General features: G+C 44.2%; 1 protein-coding gene across 1 annotated transcript in view; it reads right to left on the bottom strand.

Annotated features, from left to right (window-relative positions):
- Positions 1–12,812: 12,812 nt before the first annotated feature.
- Positions 12,813–26,434, bottom strand: part of LOC142566148 (uncharacterized) — a 42,024-nt gene continuing 28,402 nt past the window's right edge. The window contains exons 7-9 of the mRNA XM_075676972.1: positions 25,769–25,828; positions 21,195–21,249; positions 12,813–13,736 (exon numbers count right to left, since the gene is read on the bottom strand). Coding sequence (XP_075533087.1) covers positions 13,669–13,736; positions 21,195–21,249; positions 25,769–25,828 — 183 coding nt within the window. The 3' untranslated portion in view covers positions 12,813–13,668. The remainder of the gene's footprint in view (positions 13,737–21,194; positions 21,250–25,768; positions 25,829–26,434) is intronic.

Raw genomic sequence — 26,434 nt, 5'->3', positions numbered from 1 at the left:
GCGGCCGCATTTCGATGGGGGCGAAATGCGAAAACATCCGTGTGCTTAGATTTAGGTGCACGTTAAAGAACCCCAGGTGGTCAAAATTTCCGGAGTCCTCCACTACGGCGTGCCTCATAATCAGAAAGTGGTTTTGGCACGTAAAACCCCACATATTATTATTATTATTACTTGTTTAAAGAATACCGAAAAACGTATCGACGTTGGCTGAAAACATCGCCGAGAACGGAATGCATCAGTATGACGCACGCCTCATTCGCCCTCCACTTGGGGCAGCAACAGCGACTATCCCGCCGCTGCCGTGGCAACGCTCGTCTCCATTGCGGCTGCGGTTAGAAACTGGAGAGGTTGAAACATGAGGCGCGGTGACATATAAAAGAGATTCGAGCGTCGCGTCTACTTTTTCCCTCTTTGTTGTTCTTGTGGGCTGCGTAAGCAGATTGACACAGCTAACGGTGTACAACGCAAGGGAGCCGCCGTGGAGCAACCATCCCCAAGCGACATTTAATGTGCGCTTTCTTTCTCAACGATCGCCACTTAGCGAATCGGGTTTGCGCAATGAAAACAAGACAGTAAATCATGCGCGTATACACAGCGCCGCAGGCAAGAGCACCAATATTGAAAAACAAAAACATTTAACAAGAAGGCTAATAAATCTTACGGTTTTATCAGCGCCGGTGGTTGTAAACTGATGTACCGTGATGTTATTTATACAGGGTATCCCAGCTAACTTTAGACAGAGTTTAAAAAATATGCGAATGCCACGTAGCTGCACAGAACCAAGGCAATGTTGTTTGCCGTCGCTTGGAGATACTCAAATAGCTTTTTTTCATTCTGCCTAATAAGATAGTTAGTATCAATTAGTCAACTTTTCAAACATTATAATTAGATGAAAAGTGTCAATGAGAAAATTATAGAGCGACATGAAAAACTGCCGATACAGCTTTCTGTTGCTCAATACGCGCTACGTAAAAGTGTTTTTCCAAGCGTGAAAGGAGCCCGCGAATACACGCACACTGCCTCGAGCGGTTAGTCGTGCGGCAATTTCGCGTGCATTTGCGGGCTTCTTTCGCGCTCGGAAAAACACTTTGACGGAGCACGCATTGAGCAACAGAAAGCTGTATCGGCAGTTTTTCATGTCGCTCTACAATTTTCTCTTTGGCACTTTTCATCTAATTATAATGTTTTAGAAGTTGATTGATTAGGACTAATTATCTAATTAGGCAGAATGAAAAATAACTTGAGCATCCCTAAGCGACGGAAAACAACATTACCTTGGTTCTGTCCAGCTACGCGGCATTCGCATATTTTTAAACTCTGGCTAAAGTTAGCTGAGACACCATGTATAGCAACATTTGCTGACTAACGTATATGTGTACTTTTCTCTTGGACACTGTTCCTAGAAGTTAGGTTAGGTTGGTCAGGTTGGGTTAGATAAGGTTAGGATAGCTCGAAAGTGGGCGAGCAGAGTTTCTTCATATCGGAAACATACACAAAGCATGCGGGCCACCGGAATTTAAATCGCAGTATTTCTCTTGCTTTAAAATCGAAACTACCCGCCGCCGTAGCTTAGTGGCTGTGGCGCTGAGTTCGCGGTCGCGGGTTCAGTGTCCGCCGCCGCCGAGACAGAAAAAAAAAAAGAAGGAAAGAAAAACACTTGTGTACTTATATTTAGGGTCACGTTAAAGAGCTCCAGGTGCTCAAAATTAACCTGGAGCCCCTCACTTCGGCGTACCTCATAATCAAATCGTGGTTTTGGCATGTAAAACCCCAGAATTTAATTTCACGTAAAACCTCAGGGTCTTATTTTTTTTAAAATCGTATCTGATGGGCACGCGGCACTCAGTGGACTCTGTTTTCCCGCTGTCATCAGCAGCGACACGCGCTTCTTTTCGAGAGGAAAGCTGCGACTCGGGGACCCTGCAAGAAGCAAGGGGCCAAATGATACGGAACGCCTCCCGTGGTGTCACGTGAATGCTGGCACGGTGCCCCGAACAGTGCGAGCGCACATCGCAACCAACGCGCTGAATGTCAGTAGCGACTCGCGACCGAACCACCCCTTCTTCGAAGGAGGACGTACGACTGCTGTTAATTTCGGTCATGTATCATTACTCACTTCCTATGTGCTAGCGAAAAACAGTTTCCCTGCTTGTTTCCCCCCCCCCCCCTTTTTCCCCCGTTGAAGGTGGCTTAGTAGCAGAGCACGCGTGCAAACGGTGAAACTGCCTCGCCGTTGCCAGTGCGGGCCGAGCTCGCGAGTCTGATGAACGATTTCAACAGCCAGTGCGAAAACGCCCTAGTTTGAATGATAAAGACACACACTACTGCGTTTGAATACATAGCGTCACCAATGACCTTTGGTTGCAGGTTTAGCCATAAAATTCTTCCCCCACCGGTCATATTTGACTTGCTTGTGCGAAAAAGTTACGACTGTAAGTTTTATTTTTTATTATTCTCTAACACACATGTGGCTGCTGATGTTTAACATATGTGAACTTTGGAACTGATCTCGTTGTATTTGTTTCTTGCTTGTGACATTTGCGGCTTCTTTAGGCATGGTTAACAGGGTTTCCCAGCTAAAGGTAACCAATGTTTTAAAAACGACGGAGTGTGCTAGGGGACTGAAACTAACTCAGTAGTGTTGAGAATCGCGCGGCCTAGTCTGTGGTATATATTTTTTCGCTTTGCAAAGTCAGTCAATTAGTATAACTAATTACCTATACCTTTCCTAACCTTTTAAATATTGGCTTCACCAAGAAAGTCTCAATACGAAAGTTGTAGATCACATTTAAACATGGCCGTCTGAAGTGTTGCCAACAAATTAACGTTCATGGAGCTTCTTGTACAAGCCTTTAAAGAAAGGCCTCGAAATACAGAAACTAGCGCGTGATAGCGCCACTATCTCAGCGCTCCCAAATGACCGATCAAGAAACTAGATCCGCCCGTCTCTGCAGCGCTGTCCGGAACGGGCTTGGCGTTTCCAGTGGCCGCAAGGAATGCGCCAGCTACTGCTGACGCGTCGTGAAAAGCAAGCGGGCGCCGCTTCTGTAGGAAGCAAAGCCTGGCCCACATGGAGCCTTTTTCACGCCAAAACGCACCTCGCGTGGCCTGTGCCGTTCCATTGCAGCGTCGTGGGCCCAAGAAGCGGGCGCGGGAAGTGCCTGTGATAGCACCACTGGGGCGGCGCGTGTCTCGCGCAAGAAAAGCTCCACGCGGCTTACATTGTGAATAGGACAAAATGGTTTTATTTCTCGATTGCAAAGGTAGCAGCCAGGACATTGAGCTACAAAACGTAAGATGAAATAAAACATAAAAATAGACAGACGCGTTGTGGTAATTAGCCGAACACAATATACGAAGGAGCAACGGCATTTGGTTCTTCGCTGCTGTCTTGGGGCAACAAGTTCACGACAGAAGCGGTAGCACGCGTCATGATGGACATACGCTGTGTGCGTATGCGCTTCTCGAAATGAGTCTTCACGGGCGCCTCAAGCGCTTCTTTGCTTTCAGCTTTTCCGCTCCCACCTGAAAAGGTCAGGCGTCGCTCTCGCCCACGCGTCGTTAAAGAAACAGGCTTTTGTAAACAAAACAAACCCTTTGTACATGAGATCGCATAAATGTACAAGTGCCACTTTTAAAGCGAAACTTTCTTTGCCTCTTCCTTCAGCTTTCTCACTGCAGCTGCTGCTGTCTGGCACACGGAAGCGGTCGACCGTCAAATGAATACGTCTGTGCCCGCCGCGGTAGCTTTGCGGCTATGGCACTGCCATACTCTGTTCCATACATAACAGCCGACGCTGTGGAGGCTAGAGAGACTCCTTGCAGTGGCTTCGCTCGCACTTGTATATAGTTCGATGTTTTTTTGACCGCACTTGTGCGCAACTATTTATATAGACTCAATATTAAATGAAACAAATTTTAATCCTGAGAAATAAACGCACTGTGGTATACGGCTGCTAATGCCTTGCTTTAGATCATTTTTATTTTTGTTGTTCTTTATGGGTTTCTTTGTGTGCAGCACGTCGCGAGAAGCCTCACGTGCATGCTCGCGCGAGCGAAGGCTCTTGGCGCGCAACGCAGCGCGGACGGAACGCGCAGACTGATAACGTTTCTTCACCGAACTTCTTGCGTAGCTTCCACAGCGTTGACTGCTATGTATGGAACGGAGTATAGAGGTCACGGCTTGGTCCCGACCGCGGCAGCCGCATTTCGACGGGGGCGAAACAGAATAACGCACGTGCACTTCGATTTTGGGACACGTTAAAGAACATCACGGGTGTCAAAATTAATCCGGAGTCCGCCACTACGGCGTGCCTCATAATCCGATTGTGGTTTTGGCACGTACAGAACCATAATCAAATTCAAGTTTAATACTTCTGCCACGATAAGATGTGCCGTGTGAGACAATGACAATGCTCAAGCAAACACCTCTCCCTGTATGTTCTGTGTAATACGCAAACAGCAGTGGTTCGCAAGGTAACGTTTAACATCAACTCACCACTCTCGTGTTAGAGATTAAGCTTTCACCGTCAACATCACCGCTCATTATCGCCAATCAAGGCAACCAACACAGAAAGCTTCGCTTAAATCGATTCCCACAGTGCATGATATCTGCATTTATTTTTCTTCTTTTTTTACAGCAAAGCATGGCAGTATTAACAAACCGCGACTTCGTATTTAGACTGTCCGCGCTGCGCACAGCCACAGCCCTCACTTACGTGAGCCCACATCCGCACTGAATGACACCTGAAGGAGACTGTTCCCCCTTTTTTGCGTAATGGCCACACGCCAAGATGATACGCCAAGACGGCCGATTGTGCGGCGAGATGTGTTTACAGCGCGGAACGCAGGGGTAACGAGACCCGCACTTGGCTATAGAAGCGACCGTTGTAAACACGCCTGATATAACGTGCAATATCTACGCACCAGCACGAATGACGGCCCCGTCGTGGCGGAGCGGACGATTGATGCTCCGGCCCTAAGGCACTTATCATAAAGAGGCAAAGGCGTGCAGTTTGTTGTCAGGACTTCGGATAACTGCCGACATCGGAGTAGAGGCGTAGACGCGTGGGGGGGTACACACACACTCACAGCACAATGACAAGAGATTACCACCTTGCAGATCGGATGATCCCTGAAATCTGGCCCAGAGCCCTCGGTGTGGAAAGAGTGAAATGGCGTTTTTGTCTGAGCGGGGCAGGGAGTGAAAGTGCCGACATGACGTCGTCAGATGCTCTGGAATTTTCCGCTGCCACCGTCGCAAGGCGAGTGCGCCAAGAGCGATGTTTTGGCGCGGAGCGTTAACATGCAAGAGATAAGAGAGGAAACATGCCACCGCCAACTTTGATTTCTGGTGCGGTGAGAAAATGACCTACGCTGATACCTCGAACAAATGCCTTTCACGACAATCCTAAAAGCGGACTACCATGGGGTAAACTGTGGGCACGTCAGAGACAGGTCGAATTCACGCAGCTTTTCGTTCCTATAGGAGCCGTTAGCCATCGACCTTCGCTAATAATACGACCAACCAGCATCACGATTGGCTGGCGTACTAACGTGCTCGAAGAACAACAAACAAAAACATAACTGTCGTCAAAAGCAGTATTAACTCATCGCGGATTGTATACCGAATTACTTTTGCAATGTGTTAACGTAACATTCTTCCTCTAATGGCTTGGCGGTTCCCGAAGCTTCGTCGCTCAATTTCACCTCGCCTTTCATAATAATAATAATAAAAAAATATACGAGTGAATAAACAGCCCATGCATAAAACCCGACTCAAGTTGGTAAAACTTCTTCACACGGGCGCATATTCTCGGTCGATCGCTTTCAAGGATAGTTTCACTTTCGCGAGGTGAAACGCGAAAATGCCAATTTACCGAAATTTCGGTGCACCTTAAAGGAACGCTAAAGAGAAACGTAACTTGAGCTGTATTAGTAAATGATGTCCTTCCATAGAATACCAATTAAAAGCCCACCGCGGGAGAAGCCTGAAAGGACATGAGAACGAAAAGCGCCGGTGGCGACGCCGCCTTGCAATTCCCGCACTAGCTCGCCGCGTCGTCCTGGATTTTGACGGTGCCTGCTCGAGACTAATTAAATTTTTATAGGTAAATATGGACCGCACAGATGCCAAAAGAGCCAATGACTAGGCAAGCTGCAAGGACATTTACTGAGCCGCAACTGACCGAATACGAAAAAAAAAAAAAGATACTCTTAAATAACTTACGTGACGGACCTGCTCTGGGGTGTCGGCGCGAAATTCGAGAAAGGCAACTTGGACCTTTCTCTTCGAAAAATCAAACCATTAACGTGAAATTGACGAAAATGCAGTTTTTAAAGAATAAGAAAAACATGAAATCAGTTAAGATGTTATTAATCTTAACTATAATAATAATAATAATAATAATAATCTTTATTACATCCAGTCATGTCATGGTTACAGATCCAGCCCGCATAAGCAACATTGCTTGTGTGCGAGGCTGGGCAGTCAGCTGGTAGTACTGATATGTGTACAAATAAATAACCGATTTCAGTTATCTTTAGCAGCCGTAGCAACAGCTTTATTTATCCTTTTTAAAGGAAAGATGTTTCCCTTTAGTGTTGCTTTCAAAGAATTCGCAGTTGAATGTGCGGAGCACAATAGTGCGGCGTGCTTTATATTCCAGGCGTGGTCCCGACGCCCGGTTAACTGACGGACAACGCGATTCCACAAACCAGTTCCGTAGCAAAAATCTCGGTAACCTTAAGCAGGAAACCACCCCTGGCTCCTTGGTACCTTCTATAGTAGCGCAGAACATTGTTACGTTCAAATACGCCCTGCTTACCGTCCACCGTATCCCCTAGCAACGCGAGCAAATCCAGCAAGCAGCGAACCTCGCTCGGCGTTTCTTTTCCCTCGCCGAGCCACGGCGTGGAGTTGCCGCCTCTATCGAGAAGGAAAAATGGAACGAAAGAGGAAAGCAAGAAGGAAACAAAAATAAAGGGACAGGAAATAAGGAAAGAAAGAAATATAAAGAAGAAATAAAAGGACGAGGAAAGACAAAAGGAAAAAAAAATGAAAAAGAACTCCAAGACAGAAATAACGAACCGGCACCGACGTGGGAAGGAGGCGCGCTTTTTGCGACAAGTACTGTATGCAAAAATAGAAGAAAAAAAACGAAAAATAGATAAATGCGTTGCATAAAATTTCGCACACGTTAATGTGTTCTTAACAGACCAGCGGGAAAAGCCGGCGGCCATAGACTTTACCCGTCGGTCTCTATCAAGCTTGCTGAACGCCTTTCCGTAGTATGCGGGGTTCTGTGGCGGCCAGGTGAACGAACAATATGCTTCCGTTTTGCTCACGTGTCTAACGAGACAAGCGGCAACCGCGGGTGGCCGCCGCAAACACGTATCGGAGACGAGTGTCCGCTTGGACTCGAAGGACGCTCCGGAGGAGGAAGCAACTCAATTGGAATAACTATACATAGAAATGAAAAATTTCCGGAAATTCTGAAGGCTTAAAAAAGAGAGAGTGAACAAAATACTTTTTTTCCCGGAAATTTTGGAAAGACTGCAAAAATATCCCAAGCATATTGCATTCTTAGCATACGGAAGTAAAAATACCAGCAGACGAGGGTACACGCAAAGACTTGTTTTGAAAACTTGTGGCCAAGATGTTGACATTAATAAAACAAATAACCCAGTTCTTTATTCGCTCGGAGATTATTGGTGTTTCCCGAATTCTCGTCAAGCGGCCATGAAAGCTGTGCTCCTTTACTCTATGAGGGGGGCAGAGGCTGACGTACTGTCTGCCACTAATAGAAGTTGTTTTTCGGACTGCGGATGCAACGTGGTCAATTATGTGTTGGGAGTTTACCATGAAAAAAATATTTTGTCAAACGTGTGGGCGCCTTTAGATGCATATCATATTGACTGCAAATAAAGACGGGGACAGCGGGAGAGAACACATAAACAACACGGGCGGTGTTGTGTGTTCGTTATTACCGCCCGTGTTGTTTATGTGTTTTGTCCCGCTGTCCCCATCCTTATTTGCGGTCAATATGATATGCAGTAAACACCAACTAGGCCAAGCTGAAGTTCTTCTGAAGCCTTTAAACGTACGGAAGGGTGGTAAAGGAGCAGCCGTAAGTATATGCTCTTCTGCGACCCGCTTGAAACGTGTCAACAATTGTAAAAGTATTCAACCGCTTTTTTTTTTAAAAAAAACCTCAGAACCATCCCGTAAACATGCCGTCACGAATTTCAAGTTTTCTTATCGTATTTGGACTGTTTTTGACGGCAGGAGAGATCTCAAAACTCTTTAGGTTGAGCCTTATTTAAAACGCACAGTAAATTATAGTCCTTCCTTAATGAAAAACATCAACTATAGGTCCACGCAAACGCCGTATAAAAATCCATGACGTCTGGATGAGCTAGCATGAGAAACTTCAAAGAAGCGCCGCAACCCGAGTTCCATTTTTGGTTTTATTTTTTCTTTTATTTTGCCTTGCTTCTCCTCACGGTAAAAGTTTCCTTCTTGCAATTTGTGAAGTGTAATGTACTAACACTGCCAAACAATTTGCGTTAGTGCACCTTTAATAACAGTTAAAATCGTCAGCCTTACGTAAAATCTATAGCGAGTTAGCCTATTTGTCCTAAGCAGCACCTCCAAATTCTTGCTCCAGAAGTGCATTATTTCCAGTTGGGCAGTCAGACAGCCTACAACTTTAGAATATGGCAGCATAAAGGCTTGCATCGAAATTGAGAGCCATGGAAAAGAAGGAACTTCTGTGGAGGCTTTCCTTAGTTGAATGAGGCAGAAACCCAGGTCAAGCTGCTCCATTGCAAAGAAGAGCTACTGCTGGAATAAGTTATAAAAATGGAACGGTGATAAGGGAGGGTGTGCACTTCTGTGTCACTGTAGGGTAAAAAACCAGATGGGACTACTACAGAATGGTGCACCTTGCTTTGACATAAAGAAACACAAACACAGAATAGCTACTCGGAAATGCTGCACTGAACTGCCAACCTATTGGCTCACGTGCTCAGTATCCCAAGTTAAGGCAACAGCAAACGGTGTTCTGCGTATAGACTCGAATATCCATCAACAGGCTAGACAAGGCATCTAATGTGGCTTTCAAAACAGATTTTTTCTCGATCATTACAAAAGAGAGTATTACTAGGACTGTCTTTCCTGCAGTTTCTAATCCGCAACAGTTCGGATCCTATGTCCTGCGACATGAGACGCATGTCGAGGTTGCCTTTCAGAGTAACAAACGATGGAGATGCAGCACATCACCGCCATCAAAAATGTTACACAAATTGTATGAATCAACATGTCACCTGAATGATTATGCCCCCTAAGTGACATCAACCTAACTGCGCATGATTCACATCAATGCACTGCATTTTATTCAGTACATCTGGATTGTTATTTTCCCGCTCTTAATGCGCAGCGGAAAGAAAATGAGAAAAAGAAAAGGTTTTCCTCCTCCAAAATTTTTTTTTTCCCGAGCCCTCACATCCCTGGGAATAACAAAACACTTTCACGACGGTGAGCGGTTTCAGGAACTATGATTGAATCAGCTTGCGGCAATTTATTCGTTTGCAGTCTTAAACGCCCTATACTAACAAACGCTTGTAATGCAAGTTATAATGTGTCAATTTAGGGTGAATCTGAAAACCAGCAAATGGCGTGCCGATGCATGGGTCGAACTTGGTGCTGACTCCGTGCAGGAAAAATTGGTTTCAACGGTGGAAAAACCGATCAAGTCGCAACACTAGGTCACGGACACCCGTTTGCTTCTGGCAAGTGCATCACAGAACCATTTCCGAGTCAAGCGCAAGAAAGGTGAAAAGGAAAACAAGTCTGACATATATTTCTGCAGTAGAGACAGAATTCCATGCAGACTTTAGTACCTCAAAAGAAAGTGAAGCCGGAGATGCCATCTTACCACAGGCGTCAAAGCAATGGTATCCAGCGAGTCTCGGGTATCATCCGCTGCAGCGCTTCCTTATCTACTGAACATGCTTGGAACGTGCCTCCGTGTCAAGAATACAAATTTCTCTGTCGACAATGAAGTCCACATGTCAGCTGAAAGAGTGGTTCTCCTGCCCACAGTAAGGTTTTATATTCTACTTGCCCTATCTCTAAATTTTGGATGTGCAAACAGTGAAAATGCATTTAAATTCTGCACAGGCTCCTGTTCGCCTTTCCATAAAGCAAGATTGGCTGTGGATTTACCCGGCCTTCGTTAGGCGGATATGGGAGCTGTCGCTTGGGAACTTTTGGAACCTCCTGGGTGGTGTGAAGCTGTAGTCATTCACTAACTTACAGAGGGTGGCTTTTTTTTTTTTTTTTCAGACCATACAGAATTTTAAAAAATCACTTGTGGCAGATAGGAAAATTCCAGAGATTGAGCTGGATTAATCTGAGATGGACATCACTTACACGAGAAATCGAAATGCATAATCGAGCAATTAACAAAAATCACTAATTACTTTATGGCACATACTGCAATTTACGCATTGCAAGCGACGAGTTCGCTAGATGTATCCGCTTGGAACAAATTTTCAGGATGTGTAGGGTCTCACACGTGCTCTTGGGACAAACCTGGGGTTTCTTAATGGACACCCAATGCATGGTACACCAGCGTTTTATAGCGTCAGCATTCTTAGGGTTCTCAGTAACGTATGATTAATGCCTTCTTAATAATATATTAGTACGATATGCCAAGAGGTGTGTGCCGCTCTTCAATGACAAAAAAAAACATCCTCTTATTTTCTCCGACGCTGAGCGCAATCGAACCCACGTTACAAGGGTTCCTAGCAGGCTGTACCACAAATGCACTGGGCATATGCCACTTTTCAATGAACGCCTTTCATGCCAGATCATTGGCGAGCAGCTCTATGAATGGACTGGGTATGTGATGCTCTTCAATGAACCGTTTGCCAGCTCGGGTCATTGAGTATGGGTCACTGAGTGTGCAGCAAGCGAGGGAACAACCTTCAGCCTTCCCAAGCATTGGCGCGCCATGCTTCACGTTTGGATGACGCGCAGACTTCTCGGCATTGTCACTAGATGGCGCAGCATGTCCAGAGAGATGCACGAGCCTGGCTGCCGCATGACGCGTTTCTCAGTGTTCGCACGCACAGGCACGCCATGCATGTCGGAGGCCATGCACAGGCTTCGCGGCGGCGGCGCTAGACGGCACCCAGTTTTCTTAGGCAAGCACAAAAGAGGAATTCTGCTACAGTCCGCCCACATCAGAAAGCGGTTGCTACGGCCAGGGTTGAACTAGCGACCTCGTGCCCAGCAGCCAACGCCATAGCCACTAAGCTACCGTAGCGGGTTGATCGATTTTCTACTTCAAAAATATGTGCTGGACTCCTTCAAAAAACTGCCAACACAACATTTCCTTTTTTTCTTTTTACCTCAATATAGCCACCGACTTCGGAATCACGATATGAACGCCCCAATTTCTCGAACGTGCAATAAATCATGAATTAGTTGACTTCCATTAATGCGCCCATTGCAAAATTTGGTTGAATCAACAAATGGCAACAAAATTAACAAATTCAAGTAGTCTGCAATGCATTTTTCTTATTGCTTACGAAGCGCAACTTGAACAGCATGAGGCGAGCAGCAACGACATGGTTAGATGGCTCAGCGTGACATAACACAAAACAAGTGCCAACGGATTGCTACATGGGTGGAAGAAGAGTCGGCCACCACAGGGCAAAACTAAATCGATATAAAAGAACTTCGTGCATACGGAAGCACACGTGTGACGAAGGGCGATCAGCCACACGAAACGTGCACAAAGTTCACGTGCTATCACTAATGCATGGGCCACTGCAGTAGGTCGAAGCCGCATTGTGATCACCATGTCGAAAGCTTTAGACGACGGGATAATAGGGGAGAGAAGCTGACGAGGAAGGGCGCTGCGCATTCTGACAGAAGCTTAGCATAAAAAGATCGTAAGAAACGGGTCAACAATGAGACAAAAACACTATTATCCTTGTCCAATTTCTTGCACTGTTTTTTGTTCTTAGCATCATATGGAATGCGGAGAAGTGCAGAGCGAAAGCATGGTTTATACGAAGTGCATGTCACTGTGCGGCTTGGCTGACCGGCACAACTTGTCAACACAGCCTATGATGATGATAATTGGCATACACTTCGAAATGGGGCGGTGACAGTAACCTAGCCTGCTTGATTTAATCAGGTGAGCTCTAGCGTCAGCCTGCTGCCTGTGGGTAGCAGGACCCTCCTAGTGCGCCAATATGCTTACGCTATAGATGTTTTTTATTCTAGCATTTTTGCATACATCTCCTTAGACTTCCTTCCTCATAACTCGCTCTATCTACTGCACCACTACCTACACCAAGAAGCCGCACTATGTCTGTTGGGCATTTTGAAACGGTCACCTTAAAGGAATACTGTCACAAAACTGTAGTTAGAGGGTCAATGGCTATGTGATTAAGCTAAAGAATGCGAGATACAACACTTTTGTGTCCGCAGTCTTTTAAGTGGCAGCAAGTCTGTCATGTGCAAAAGCTGTTCATAGAGGCAGTGAACTTATCGGTGCAAGCTATAAACCACCAGCCTTAATTTCAGGCTCTGTGCACAGGCTGCAAGAAAATAAGGCTTTCACATTGCAAAACTTCTGTGGGCAAGTTAGACATTTTGTCTGTTGGGCTTCATGTCAGTCCCTAGCAATAGGCATTCTAGGTGTATGCCTCAGCTTCTCATCCTTTACACAAAATTAACTCCACTTGTAACCTGCAAGGTCAGTCCCTTTTGTAGGACAAATGAGCAAGAGCACTGGGAAAAACAGCGCCATTTGCAAGGCGCATTTTATTATGCTCCAAAAATGGTACATAGACCTCTGTTCTTCGAGAACAGTTGATAGTAACAGCATTTTGTCCAGATGCTAAAGGGCCATAAAAAATTTCTGGGAAACAATACATTTAACTTCTTTACAAAGCAACTATGTTGCATGACCAACATTGGAACTCTCTCTCTCTCAAAAAAAAAGAAAAAAAAGAAAAAGAAACCTATAATAATAAACACTCGAACAAAGCAAAATACTTTTGAACACTTGCACACAAAATCCCAGCACAAACACGCAGACGTAGCACTACCATTAGAGCATTATTTAGCCAGCCATAACTTCAATCCATTACACTGGCTGTGCAATATGTTCCTGCTCTACTGTTTTTCAAGCAGCAATGATTGCATGTTGAGGAAAGGGCAGGAGTAAAATGAATTAAAAAAATGCATTACCCATGAAAGAAAATTACGTCGTTCAAGAATTTTCAATGCTGCTGCCAGTGTGTGCAACAATGTTATAACTTGAAGTGATTATGGGAGGTGAATAATATTAACAAGACTGCAATGATGACTTCGAAGATGCGTGCTGTACGTCTGTACGTCAGACTGGCGTACTTGAAGAAAATGTGCCCATTCTTTGTGGCAACTCTCAAGACCACAACAAGAACACAGTGTTTGTGAGCATGTTGTTTTTGCTCCGGCACTTGATAAACACTCAAAATGTCACACTGAGAGTGACAACAACAACAAAAATGGAAGATGGGCCAGATGGGACGAGGCAGGGGGAAGAGGGAAGCAAAAGCATGTACTCCGCCAAGGCACATGGCCGTGCTTCCCCGATGGCCCATTTACTTGATGTCCTTGATGTGGTTCTTCAAGTACTTCATCATCCCGAACATGCGCACACGCTTCTGACCTGTGGTGCATGTACAAATGCAGGAATGAGCATGTTGGAAAAAGAGGTTGAAGGGAAGAATGTACAAAGAACAAAACAAACAGTATACACACTGTTACCGACAAGTTAGCCGCCGAAACCACATCAGTTAATAACAAAACTATATTGTTCTAGACCAATGAACATCAAAGTGCAATGTCGCAACATGACTTGGCCAAATGTGTATATACTGTTTGAAGCTAATAAAATTGCTGTAGTTCTGTAAATTTATGTACCAAGTCCCACCAATATTCGTTGTTTTGGTGTGTAGATGCAATTAAATTAATGACATCATGAGTAGCATGCTATAAGAGTAGGTATACTCATATTGAACATTGCACCTTGAAGATTTACAGTGTTAATGCCGTTCCCCAGTTGTCATCACAGAAAGAATGAAACATAAGATATTGAAGAGAATGCGGCTTAGCCAGAGTTAAATTTGGTGCTTTTTACTTCAGAAAACTGATCTTCCGAATGAGCTGCTGTGTCAGTCATCATAATCTTTCCTGCATCTAGATACTGCCAAGCTGGTTGCAATCGGCATAATCACCTTATAGACCAGCGAGCTCATTTTAGATTGCTGAAAGTTGCCAAAACAGTTACATCTTGCAACATATTTTTCACACTATGGCATACAACTAAAATTACAATAATGAATGCATCATTCACTGAGTCGATTGTTGAAGGCATGAAAAGCCTGCTCTTGTATTGCCTGGATTGTTAAAGGGACCCTGAACCATTTTTTTATTGAAGTGGAGAAAGGCATTTGAAGTGAAAATATGCTATTTCAGAAATACTTTGCTACAAAAAAGTACTTCGATGCATTCAGCAGAAGCACAGTTATTGGCAATCAAACACTGGTTCTGCTGTGCTCCCGTTCCTCATTCAATGCCTTGAACTGTGAAGGCTACGGCACAGTGGGGCGTGCCCACAGCTAAATGTCACCGTGGCACCCAGTTCAAATTTCGTCTGGATGTTAACGTAGATGCCACGACTTCCGCCTTTGGTGCCTACGGCACGCTAAACATAAGCCAAACGCGGTTGCCCTCAGCGAGCCGCAGTGTGCTCAGCCAGTGGACTCGTGGTGGCACCTACGCCATGTAGCCGACCACAGCTTGATGTCGGCTATCAGCCAATAGCAGCAGTCTAAGGGAATGACGAAATAGTGCGGTCTAGAAGAGAGTGAGGACAGGACCTTCTGTTGAAAACAGAGCATTTGAAAGAAAGGTGGCTTCGCAATCTGTTTTGTGAGCTCCACGCACTCTGTACGACAGCAAACCTTGGCTGAGATATTCACAGCAGCGTACGCCACCCACGGACTATTCTTTTCACCAAGCCTGAGTTGTGGTTCAGGGCCCCCTTTAAAGCATGGAACAGAAATTGCACTGCAACATGTGCCAATGAAAAAAGATCACACGAACAGTCACTCCATGTGGTGGTGACTAAATGAAGTTATGGGGTTTTACATGCCAAAACCACGATATGATTATGAGGCATGCCATAGTGGGAGACCCCCGGAAATTTAGACCAGCTGGGGTGGTCTAAATTGAACTGAAGTTTAGTGAAGTGAAGCATGTTTTTTAACAGCTCCTTAACGTGCACCTAAAGCTAAGTACATGGGTGTTTTCGCACTTCGCCCCCCATCGAAATACGGCCGCCGTGGCCAGATGTAGTGGTGACTGTGGTTACAGGCTTGCAATCTATACAAAAGCAACACTTGCTATTGAAGAGCTAGAACATGTACCAGCAGAGACATACTTAGTTAATGAAGGCACAACTGAGTGCCCTTTGACTTATTTCTCGCCCCATTTTTAACTCCTCTCAGTGACTTCGTGACATATGTTTCCATGGATACCTTTGTCTTTTCCTGCAATTTTTATGAAACATACGAAGGTTCTATTGTATTTAGCTGGTTCCAGCAGTAGAAAACTGGTAGCACTGTTATGGAGATGGAATACCAAGAGCACAGCACTGCAGAGCAGAGCTGTAAACAAGGCACCTCCTTTCAAGACACTGAAATTATTGGTTTTGCCTGATGATTGCAAAGAATGCAGAAAGTGAAGCAATCAAGAACTGGGCTATCTTTGTCCCTCATCTGCCCCTTCCAATTTCTCTTTTATTCAATGCTAACTGAGCCACTATCTTCCATCCAAATGCAAAAATTAGTAACATTCATTACATTTCAAAATGCCTGTTTCACAAACCATCAGCACTTGAGTCTACATACAAGATCCAGTATGGCTATGGGACCCCGTCCAGTAGATAACCACCTGTATTATCAGCTTAGAACTGATGATTTGGATCACAATTGAAGGTCCCAGTCGGCATACATAGATTACTATGGGTCTAAACTCTTGTTATTTCGACCCTGAAATTGCCCTTCACAAGATAATTAGAACTCGGCTGGTCAGCATGCACGCACCTGACCCCCAGTAGCAGCAGCATCTGTCTTGGTGGTACTAACACTTCGAGGGTCATTATCATAAACATGACATAAAAAATTGTTACAGCGCAAACACATGCAACCACAAGTATCAAGGACGGGACACAAGCGCTGACTGTCAACTAAATTTTATGTATGGAAGATGGATACCTTATATAAGGGGAAAGGCAGAAGTGAAGGGGGAAGGGAGTGATACAATCGGGGAAAATGGCATTGCGCATCGATGAACGAACGTGCCAGCAGTCAACGTAATCAGGCGCAGAAAAAACAAGAAAACGAGAAAAAACCTAGAAAAAGGCGAGGGATATTAACATACAATCAAATCAGTAAGCAGTCGCTTCCAAAAAATGAAGCTCTGCAGCAAAAAGCCATACAGAAGGGGTGCTTACGCACTTGCTGCCATATTTGTGTATGTGGAACGCTTCCAAACTGACGCACGCCGTCGCGTCGGCACTCTTGCCGAGAATCTTCGTCTCTCCCAATCGAGCCTCGCGTCCTGTGCATTCAATTACGTGCGCGACTAAATGTGCGTACTTATCCTTTAAGTTACTTAAATTTCGGGCATGTTCCCCCAAGCGTTCATTAGTGTGGAAAGGCTTATGTCGGCCAAACCGGCTGCTGCAATAATAAACGCTTGGGGGAACATGCCCGAAATTTAAGTAACTTAAAGGACAAGTACGCACATTTGGTCGCGCACGTAATTGAATGCACAGGATGCGAGGCTCGATTGGGAGAGACGAAGATTCTCGGCAAGAGTGCCGACGCGACGGCGTGCGTCAGTTTGGAAGCGTTCCACATACACAAATATGGCAGCAAGTGCGTAAGCACCCCTTCTGTATGGCTTTTTGCTGCAGAGCTTCATTTTTTGGAAGCGACTGCTTACTGATTTGATTGTATGTTAATATCCCTCGCCTTTTTCTAGGTTTTTTCTCGTTTTCTTGTTTTTTCTGTGCCCGATTCCGTTGACTGCTGGCACGTTCGTTCATCGATGCGCAATGTCATTTTCCCCGATTGTATCACTCCCTTCCCCCTTCACTTCTGCCTTTCCCCTTATATAAGGTATCCGTCTTCCGTAGATAAAATTTAGTTGACAGTCAGCACTTGTGTCCCATCCTTGATACTTGTGGTTGCATGTGTTTGCGCTGTAACAATTTTTATGTCAAGTATGCACCAACTCACCCAGAAAGAAGCTTTAATGAATTATCATAAACATACAGCGCCGCGAACAAGACCGAAATGGTTTACGCCATACATTTGCAGCACCGTTTGTATGTTTAAAAAAATGCCAATTTTTCAACTCTTTTTAGTCCAGCAAGTGCTGCCACCCTGTGTGGATACAAGGATTCTTTTTTTTCCCTCTGCAGTCTCTTGGTTTTCAATCCAACACTTCTTTATGGTGGCGTTTCAGTGACTGTTCGCAGTGGTCCGTTTCGGTTTCATTTTGCACGCTGTTTCCGTTCGTTGCACAGACGCTCGCTCATCTGCTGCTCACAGGGGTGTGATTACATCTGTTCACAAGTGGGCGCTGGTATATGCAAACAATGCTGCCATGCCTGAGCTTCCTTTCTTGAGACTTTGCTCACAAAAACTGATCAGATTTCGTTGGCGATGGAACGAAAAGTACTGCAAGTTTCTGACTCATTAGATTTTTCTGATGGGTGCACAACCATAGAGTTTTCTTGCATGCGCTCACATAGGTGGTTCGATTACACTATGGGCATGCATGGGCATGCACCTTCTTTGGATAACAAGTTCCTTCAAATTTACATGCGTGTTACAATCCTAACTAATTCTACTCAAAATAAAAAACAAAACTGATTCTTACCAAAAAAAGAAAAAAAGCTCCATGCAAGGTAACTAGCTGCACTATGAGTGGACACTGCTTTGGTTTTCAGTCACTATTTTTCAGTTTGCCGTATGTGTGGCATTTATAATGCGTTAGACGGAACTGAAGATTACTGTCTGTGGTCAGTACACAGAGAAAAGGAGGTGTCGTCGGACTTCGATAACGACTAGCCACTAAGATTCAGACGCTTGTGTGTCTGTGTGCCTTTGTATGTTCCATAAAACTGCTTAAACACTGTATACGTCAACTCAGGTTTCGGTACTTGATGTGCACGGTAGAATTGGTACCAAGTTATTTTTTTTTTAAATATTTGGGCCATAATACAACCGCGCATTACAATCGGGGATATGATAGTATCTTGCAAATACAGTAAGTTTACATGGCAAGCTAGTGCCAACAAGTCGCATAACATTTTTGGTGTTTCACAGAACTACATGCATTGCAGGATGATCTAGTGAAGTGGTCGTCTAATACCCCTGTCACATGGCAAATCTAATGTCATTTACAACGAATGACATTCGCTGATAATGCCATTTGTTTGCTGTCACATGGTAAAACGTAATGACATTTGTCGAAAATGACATTTACAAACGAATGAGTTCGCCAAACTCATTCGCATTCGTTTGGAACCGAATGTGTATCCTCGACACCACGAGTGTACCAGTCTTTCGCAAACAGTACATGCTTCTTTTTTTGTTTTAACAAAAATCACTATTATTCTATCAATTTTATTACCTAATTATTGCTTTAACGACATTGAAGTCAATCACGTGCGTAAATACAGAAAACTACTCTCAATCCAGTGACCAGACAACAGTCTTTAGCTTTTGCTGCAGCAGTCGTGTTGGTTCGCACCGGAGCAGCGGCCGCGGTCGCTTCAATTGACTTGGCGCAAAAGCATGCGCGTGTGTTCCTGTGGCACGCGCCAAGAATGAGGATATTAGGAGCCCGCATGCACATACAATGGTGATGACATGCAACTGCCCTTCTCGTACCACTTTAGCAGATGTAGTGGATGCGCCTATCGTTCCCTTCGCCCTGTTGCTTGCCTTAGCTTTGGCTTGGCTTGACTCGACTTCGTTGGCAATGTCGACAAATTAGTGATCGAACGCTACGGTTTGAAAGCAACGATCACATATTCTAGTGGAATTTAGCATATTGGAAAATAATTATTGGACAAAAGTGGGTTTGCGGCGTCTTTTTTTTACTATCGTCATTGTGGTCATTTTCAAATGACATTAGTTTTCACCGTATGACAGCGCGCTGTTATAATGACAATAATCGCAACAAATGTCATTTGTTGGAAATGACATTAGATTTGCCGTGTGACAGGGGTATAAGTGTGGGCTATTTCATTTGCAACTGTTGCAGAGTTGTTTGATAAATGTAAAATATCAAACATGCAATGGACCGTATGGAGGACGACATGCTGTGGTTATAGACAGCAAGTAATTGCTGTCTGAGAGTGACGATGATGGACACTAAGTGTAAATAAGATAAAGTTTTCTGGTTTAATTTCTTTATTGCCAGAACAGAAGGCATGCTCTTTTTTTTTGTCAACAGAGTGAATGTGTTCATTTTTACTTTGTTTGGGGCTCTACTATCATTTCTACATCTGTTTTCTGCTTTGAACCCGTAAAAAGTGTGTGTGCCTTTGATTTTAGGGCGTGTTAGAATAAGGCAAGTCCTACCAAATGGACCGGAAGTTGTGCCGGCATTTTTTCTGCTGCTTGTTTATTTCAACTCTCCAAATAATTAAACCAATTTCATCGTTCTCTTCAGGTCAAATTAAAGAAAGCTGACTATGTTAACAAAACAAAGTCCAGTAATAAACCACCTTAGTTGTTAGGACCACAACCAAAATCGAACACTCCTTGACTTCAGGCCATTGGTCTTTAGATATCTAATTAAAGTGATCAAACAATATCCAATATACATTCAGTAAGTTGTGAACAGCAACCTCATGTATGGGTGCCTTTACTCACAAATGCATAATGCCTCGTGCGCAAAATAAGGAAAACATGTGCGGCATTCACACGACAAGAGGAGGGTGCTAAGAGCAACCAATTCAAGCCGTCATCCACCAACACTTTTTCCACACCTGTTAAATGCATTCCACTTATTATGGCAGGGCTGCCAAGCCAATTTAGCCGGAATGAAGAGGGCACTGCAGTGCAGCACCATGGCTATCAAACACATGATGCAAAATGTGCGTAGAGAGCTTGGCAAGTGACTAGGGCTTGTATGTGCGTAGGCAGCATTTCTAGGCCTCACGAGTGTGCACAGAGCAGTTTCAAGACTTTGTTTGGTTACTGGAACAAAAAGTACTAGCCAAGTGCACCTAGAGGGCCCGACCCTCTAGGTGCATATGGTCAACTGCACAGGGTTACCTCTTGCCTGACTTTTCACTTTCAATCTCCTCTTTGACTAGCCTTGAGTTCTTTCCATTTTTATTTTTCTGTCAAGCGTTTGGAGCTAGTATAGGTTCAACACAATGGCAATGGCAGCACTTCAGATATTCACAGAAAGATTGACCATGTCCATGGTAACCCAAAATTAATTGAAACCAACGCTTCATTGTAGGGTAGTGGACTTTATGTAGCAATTTACGAAAAGCTCAACGCTCAAGAAGCCAACAGAAGAAGGTCACTGCATATTGAGCACACCTGACTATATGCAGTGGGCATTTAAATTTGCCTGGTGAACCTTGCAAATAATCACTACTGAAGTAGTCTGCAAATGTGCATTATTTAATGTGCATTATTTTCAAGGATTCTTTCTTTACGCATCAATTTACAAGCTCAAAGCTAAGGTAGTAACATTAGGTCACTGCATATTCTCCAAACTAGACTACATACAGCAGGCATTTAAATGGCCTGGCAAACCTCACAAATCATCGCTACTGAAGTTGTCTGTAAATGTGCATTATATTAAAGGATCAAACAACAATAATATAGCTTGCAGGCTCTTTTGTACATCCTTTAATAAGCAAGTCCAATCATAACTAGCTCTGCTTCTAGCAAGCAAACACATTTAGCATTACAGAAGACCTATAAATAGGTTTGACTGCAGTGGAATCCTAAATGCAAGAAAAAAAAAATGCACACAAGGTAATACTAGTGCCTAGAAACATGTGAAAAGCAATGCTTACCGAAGACTTTCATCAGTTGGGGATCACAGAGTGCAAACTGCTTGTTGGATGGGTCCTAAAAGACAAATGTGCTTTCAGAATACAAGATTAAAAAAAAAACTTTTTTTTAAAATTTACAAACAGCAAGAAAAATTGCATGAGTGGGACAGCTGAGAAACAGCTCTTGGAGCAATTTTGGAGCAGAAAAATTTTGCTTCTGGAACAGAATATCTTAAATTTGGAGCATATTAATGCGTAGAAAAATTACTTTTATGGAGCTGCAAATTTCAAATATAGAGCAATTTTCACACGTCTTTCTTTTTTTGGATTAACTGCCCCCAAAATTTTTTCAAAAAGTGCCTTCATCATCATCAGCAGCAGCAGCCTCTTTTTTATGTCCACTGCAGGACGAAAGCCTCTCCCATCTCTAGTTACCCCTGTCTTAGGCTAGCTGATTCTACAAAGATTCTATCACGACCCTGTTTCTCCACAAGTAGAAAATTATCAATAAAAGGGTCAGGCAAGGAGACAATCTCTCCATTGCCATTCACTGCGTGCTTAGAAGTATTCAAGCTATTAGACTGGGAAGGCTTAGGAGTGAGGATCAACAGTGAACATCTTGCAACCTTTGGTTTGCTGATGACATTCTCCTGTTCAGCAACCCTGGGGTTGAATTGCAACCAATGATTAAGGTACTCAAGCGAGAAATTGTTAGAGTAGAGTTGAAGATTAATATGCAGAAAACAAAGGTAATGTCCCCTGACAAGGAAATGAATTCATGATGTCCAGTCACCTTCTAGAGACTGTGCAGAATTTTGTTGATCTAGGTCAATCACTCACAGGGGACCCAGATTGGAAGAAAATTTACAGAATAAACGAAATTGATTGGAGTGCATATGGCAGGCATTATCAAATCGTGTCTGGGAGCTTAACACTGTCACTGAAGAGAAAACTGTACAATCATTGCATTCCACTAGTGCTAACATATGGGGCAGAAACTTGGAGGTTAACAAAGAAGCTCGAGAACAAGTTAAAGGGACATTAAAGCTTAACAATAAATAATTTATACTGATAAAGTATTCTTTGAAAACTTTTGCCATTATTTTGCAATAATAGGTCGATTATTAGATGAGAAACTGCAGCTCAAAGATTAATTTTTTTAATTTCGTGCCAAAACCATAACGCCAGTATGCCAGTGTGACGCAATGGATTTCAAAGGATTTTTGCATGTTTGGGCTGTGTTGGCTCTACAGTCATTGATCCCCACCAAGAGCTATCCAAGCAGCATGCGTTGGGAGAATTCTAACGCAGCACTGAGCGTGTCCAGTATTCCAGTAAACACAGGTGACCTGGGCATTTTGACAGATGAGCGGAGGCGTAAACTAAAGCCCCTCCATCCTGTTACTGCTATGATGAAGGGGCTTTAGCACCACCGTGAGCGGTCTGCACGGTGCGGCCACCTGGTGGTGCAGCACTTACCCAGCCTAACACAGGGCTAATATTGCTGTAACCAAGTCTAAAACATTTTAAACATTTAAAAAGACAACATGCTCATGATTACACTGCTGCCGAAAATCTACACCAGCAGCAAAGTAGAATACACTTGGTTACAGCTATATCAGCTACGGGCTTGTCTGATTGAGCTCTATGCCAACAGGTGGCTGCACCTTGCAGGCCAATCACATTTGCGCCTCGGCCCATCTGGCAAAACACCTAGTCCGCCTGCGTTTACCAGAATATTGGACACACTAAAACTTTCTATTGTAGTAATCCTCCAGCACGAAGTGACGGCTGCAAATGCATACATCCTGACGCTGATCAGATATGGAGAGCCTGATTCACTACAGCCCCTTCCGCTTGTCGCCTTGCAGTGGGACATGTCACAGCTAGACATGTCACCAATCGCTAGGTACACAGCTCAAAACGCAACCAGAGTGATTTCTGGTACTTGCAGAAAGGGACCTTGAGACCAACAATGACTGCGCAGCTCACAATAAACACAGAGCATGTTGGAACACAAGCACATGGCACTCACTCTGAGCTGGAAGTGCTCGAGTGTAGTGATAAATTGTCGTTGTGCATTCTCCTTTTTGTTACTTGTTGAACCAATTAAGCAACATTCTAACTACCGTATTTACACGATTGTAAGTCGACCACTTTTTTTTAAATTTGAAAATCTGAAGTGGGGGGTCGACTTACAATCGAAACCAAAACATGGCGCCGCCAAAAAAGCGAGACCAAAGGGAGCTACAACATGGTTACAATTTTGTTTGCTCTATGGCCCTACTCGTAGCTTTTCGCTATCCCGCATGATTGTTCACTTTTCGAAAGGGTTCTCTTCAACATTTCTTAGAGTTTTACAGTGCACACAACAATCATGGGGGGGTGTCGATAGTTGATGGAAGTGCCACTGTTCCATTCGCGGCGGCATCCTCAGAACGGCGGCACTTTCGGGTTTCTCTTTCCCTGTTGCGCTTAGCCTGGCTTAGCTTTATAGTTTGACACGTTCCACTTAACTGCCAGCTACGTGCTACTTCTATGCTTCCTCAGTTGTCATGAGTGCTCCAGACCCACTAATCATTCGGCACTCGTTCACAGCAGTGTTCAGGATGGCTGAGGGCCGCAAGTGCGATGTTTCTGAATGGGTGGTGCGAGAGTGGCGACTGTAGCGAAGCGAAATTTTTACCGGTGACGGCAAGTGAGGAATTTCCCACGTGCCGAAGTCTGGATGATTTCCGGAGCTGTAGGCTAAGCTTGTGTCGTACGTCACTGAAATGCGTGATCTGTTCTTGCCACTGAAGTGCGACATGGTCATAAAACAAGCCCGGATCTTCGCCTTTTAAGGACTTGCTCCGCTGTGAGTACAACGAGTGGCTGGCGGCAGAAGACAGCGAAATTACGCCAACTGGACCTATCAAAAGAGCCTCCCTGACGGCTACATGTGGTTGGGTGCATTCGGCGTGGGCTGCTGTTCCACAAGATGTCGTGGTGTGGTCATTTGCCAAATGTGAAATTTCGCTGGACGACGACGCGCTGTGGGACCGTAGCAGCGATGACGATGGCGGTACTAGTGAAGACGAGTAGTCCGGTGACCATGTCAGCTACTAATAAATTTTCATTCATTATCGAATGCGCCCTCGGGTATGCTCCCCCCCCCCTGTCACGCGATATGGGGGGGGGGGGGTCGACTTATATTCGAGTCAACTTACAATTGTGTAAATACAGTATTACTGACAACATTTTTTCCATAAAGTTGGAAAAGATATAGATGGCACTATCGGGGTAACCAATTGGATAGCTTGCCTAATTGACGTCACGTGTGCCCACTACATAGATGGCAACGGTGGGGCTGAAAACTCAGGGGAGCATTGCCATTGCAACTGGTAGCAATGCACATTTTTAAAAGTGTATAATAAATTACATCTTTATGTGGAATGCTTAAATATGTCACTTAATGATCAGAAGAACCTACCCTACCCACTCAGTAGGTTTGTACAATATTGTCAAAATCATTTCACGGTCCCTCTGTCCCTGTAATTTACTTGTGGTGCGCTAAAACTCAGATTGCAGAGCACCTTTTCATGAAAGATATTCCCGTTAGCGAAAACAATATGCTTTATTTCAACCACTGTACGGTCCCTTAGATGCCCCTTTACAGCGTCCCTTAGAACCACAACTAAAGGGAACACAGAGCTTAATACAGCTGGATGTATCCCACCATTTCATTCCACTCCCAGAGCCCGGCCCTGTCTTTACCTCCACACACTTGGTTCCTCTACTTCCGTGGTTTAAACCACAGCACGCTTCACCACTAAACAAGAAAAAAGTCTGTGTTTCCCAAAAGCAATAACATTCTTTCCACACAGGTGCTTCAAATAACTTTGAATTGAATGTCCTTAACACTCAAACATGACATGAGCACTGCTACGGTGTTCATCGCAGACGACACAGAGCCCATTCGAAGCGTTTACAATTAAATTTCACAATGCGTACTCATGCTGCTGTAAGCGGAACAACGCACGCATGTACAAAGATAAAAGATTGAATTATTTAAATGTGCATTAGAAGTTGTCACATGAAAAGTCATTTAATAGAACTATGGTGTTTCCCAACACCGGGTGACCAAGCAAGGAAAGCTCGTTTGGTCTACCGGCAATGCTGGCAAGAATGATCACGCACCTACTGTTCTACACGTGTTGACCTCTCATGGGATAAGCGAGAAAATATGCAACTCATAGGTTCTCAACAAAACAGAAACATACTATTGTAGGCGCACTAATATGATCGCGCAGCATCGCATGTGAACGTACCGGAATGTATGCATGCTGTAACAGTGCGAGACTAGACTGCTGTGGCAACTTCAGATACCCAAGGACAATGACAAACACTTGGATATCTTACCTAGCTGTCATTTTCCTCTAAAACTGACCTAAACATGAACCCTTGGTGGTGACACCCAGTGCTTTGGAGCAGCTTGGGTGCAATTTGAGGCATTTTTACGATTTTGGTGCAGCAAGTCGCAAATGTAGCACTTTGGTACAATTGGCACAGCTGCATCACCCCTGAAATTGGCAAAGCAGAAGAGAAAAACTTACAAAGAGGTTCCTCTCACGAACAATAGACCACATTTTCTTCACGACTGCACTTCGGGCCATCTGCAGAAAGAAGAGCTTACGTTTAGGTCATGTGTACTTTACACCTCTACTAAATAGCATAGTCTCTCCAGATGCTCATACAGTAGACTTACGTTAATTCTATCATGACTGACGGCACAGGCTGGCATCCATATATTTTTTGGGGACCAAACTTTTGTTATTTCAATGCTAAAATGAGCCTTCACCAGATAATTCAAACTTGGCTAATCATCATGCATGCACCCGACCCCAATGGCGACCACAGTGGTGACTCCTATTGCAGTAGTGTCCGCGTTGGCGGCCTTTAGGGTACAGCGAATGCATCAAACACACATCATCCCCCATCATAAATGCTTACTCTGGGCCTGCCCTAGGAATATTTGAAAGTTAAACCGGTTGCTCACTAATAAATTATTACAATATTCACCCAATTTTCACGCTTTTCATAAGAAAATATGCGCAAAAATTGCTTGGTAGGTGCCATCTGATACGAAACCAAAACTGCGTTCGCAACAGCCTACTATCTGAGCCAGCCTAGCCAGCATCATTGAGACCAGGGAAGCCGACAAAATTAGTTCTTGCATAGCATAATGATGACTGATTACAAAAGCACATTCAAGTATTAAG

This window comes from Dermacentor variabilis, unplaced genomic scaffold, assembly GCF_050947875.1.
Source record: "Dermacentor variabilis isolate Ectoservices unplaced genomic scaffold, ASM5094787v1 scaffold_12, whole genome shotgun sequence".
Taxonomy (NCBI): Eukaryota; Metazoa; Arthropoda; class Arachnida; order Ixodida; family Ixodidae; genus Dermacentor; species Dermacentor variabilis.
This window is presented reverse-complemented; position numbering and strand designations above follow the sequence as displayed.